General features: G+C 46.3%; 1 protein-coding gene across 1 annotated transcript in view; it reads right to left on the bottom strand.

Moving 5' to 3' along the window:
- Positions 1 to 55: 55 nt before the first annotated feature.
- LOC108804077 (zinc finger BED domain-containing protein 1-like) overlaps positions 56 to 2140 on the bottom strand; it is a gene marked incomplete at its 3' end in the record, with an annotated part of 5702 nt that continues 3617 nt past the window's right edge. The window contains exon 3 of the mRNA XM_018575840.1: positions 56 to 93. Coding sequence (XP_018431342.1) covers positions 56 to 93 — 38 coding nt within the window. The remainder of the gene's footprint in view (positions 94 to 2140) is intronic.

Consider the following 2140-nt stretch of genomic DNA (forward strand, 5'->3'; position numbering starts at 1 on the left):
TACAGTATACGGGGGTCAGGGTGGTATATAGGGGAGGTATACGCTGTCTACATACCTGTATAGAAGGAGAATCGCTGTGGATGGTTTCAGGATCTGAAAGAGAGGGAGGAGCAGAAATGCATTCTGGGGGATGGGAAGAGCCGGGAGGAATTCTGGGAAATGTAGTCTTTGTAGAGAATAGCAGAGAAATAAGGATCCTTATCCCAGGTGAAGAGGGAATAGAGGGATAAGGAGTGATATAATAAGGATCCTTATCCCAGGTGAGGAGGGAATAGAGGGATAAGGAGTGATATAATAAGGATCCTTATCCCAGGTGAGGAGGGAATAGAAGGATAAGGAGTGATATAATAAGGATCCTTATCCCAGGTGAGGAGGGAATAGAGGGATAAGGAGTGATATAATAAGGATCCTTATCCCAGGTGAGGAGGGAATAGAGGGATAAGGAGTGATATAATAAGGATCCTTATCCCAGGTGAAGAGGGAATAGAGGGATAAGGAGTGATATAATAAGGATCCTTATCCCAGGTGAGGAGGGAATAGAGGGATAAGGAGTGATATAATAAGGATCCTTATCCCAGGTGAGGAGGAATAGAAGGATAAGGAGTGATATAATAAGGATCCTTATCCCAGGGGAGGAGGAATAGAAGGATAAGGAGTGATATAATAAGGATCCTTATCCCAGGGGAGGAGGAATAGAAGGATAAGGAGTGATATAATAAGGATCCTTATCCCAGGGGAGGAGGAATAGAAGGATAAGGAGTGATATAATAAGGATCCTTATCCCAGGGGAGGAGGAATAGAAGGATAAGGAGTGATATAATAAGGATCCTTATCCCAGGGGAGGAGGAATAGAAGGATAAGGAGTGATATAATAAGGATCCTTATCCCAGGTGAGGAGGAATAGAAGGATAAGGAGTGATATAATAAGGATCCTTATCCCAGGTGAGGAGGAATAGAAGGATAAGGAGTGATATAATAAGGATCCTTATCCCAGGTGAGGAGGAATAGAAGGATAAGGAGTGATATAATAAGGATCCTTATCCCAGGTGAGGAGGGAATAGAAGGATAAGGAGTGATATAATAAGGATCCTTATCCCAGGTGAGGAGGGAATAGAGGGATAAGGAGTGATATAATAAGGATCCTTATCCCAGGTGAGGAGGGAATAGAGGGATAAGGAGTGATATAATAAGGATCCTTATCCCAGGTGAGTAGGGAATAGAAGGATAAGGAGTGATATAATAAGGATCCTTATCCCAGGTGAGTAGGGAATAGAAGGATAAGGAGTGATATAATAAGGATCCTTATCCCAGGGGAGGAGGAATAGAGGGATAAGGAGTGATATAATAAGGATCCTTATCGTTGTGTCCATATTTCCGCTTGGAACGGGAAGTCGATGTCTCTGTTCGGCATGTAAAGTGATTCTTGGTGCTATATTTGAATAGATTTTGTATTGCGGGTTGTTGGAAGGTCTCTGTATAAGAAGGGGGGACAGGGGGTCTATCCCTCCATATAGTGTGAGTGTCATGTTCATCCTCAGAGTTCAGTATCGGGGTATGTACAGGACGGTGATCATGTGACATCAGTGACTTCAGTGGGGTTCTCTCCCGCTCCTCATCACCAGATCCTTCTAGAAGATGCACTTCCTTGTGTCACCGCTCTCACAGAGCCCACCGTCTGACCTCAACATCCCAACAATATCACATTATTATTGCTTGCTGGAAGCAATGTATGATGGGATATGTAGTCATCATATCAAGCAGCAGGGAATGAGACGTAAACAACACTGCGAGTCCAGGAAGTGGGTGGAAGTGACGGGCAGAGGGAAGGCCGCGCTCCCTACATAATGGGATGGTGCCATGTATATATTCCTATTACAATGCTGATGATATGACAGGGGAGGAAGGGAGAGGAGAGGAGGGGACAGGGGAGGAGAGGAAGGGAAAGCAGAGGAGGGGACAAGGGAGGAGGGGATGAGAGGAAGGGAAAGCAGAGGAGGGGACAGGGGAGGAGGGGATGAGAGGAGGGGAGAGGGGATGAGAGGAGGGGATGAGAGGAGGGGACAGGGGAGGAGAGGAAGGGAAAGCAGAGGAGGGGACAGGGGAGGAGGGGGAAGGAGGGGAGAGGAGGGGAAAGGCAAGG

Source organism: Nanorana parkeri, unplaced genomic scaffold, assembly GCF_000935625.1.
Source record: "Nanorana parkeri isolate BGI_ZX_2015 unplaced genomic scaffold, ASM93562v1 scaffold5037, whole genome shotgun sequence".
NCBI lineage: Eukaryota > Metazoa > Chordata > Amphibia > Anura > Dicroglossidae > Nanorana > Nanorana parkeri.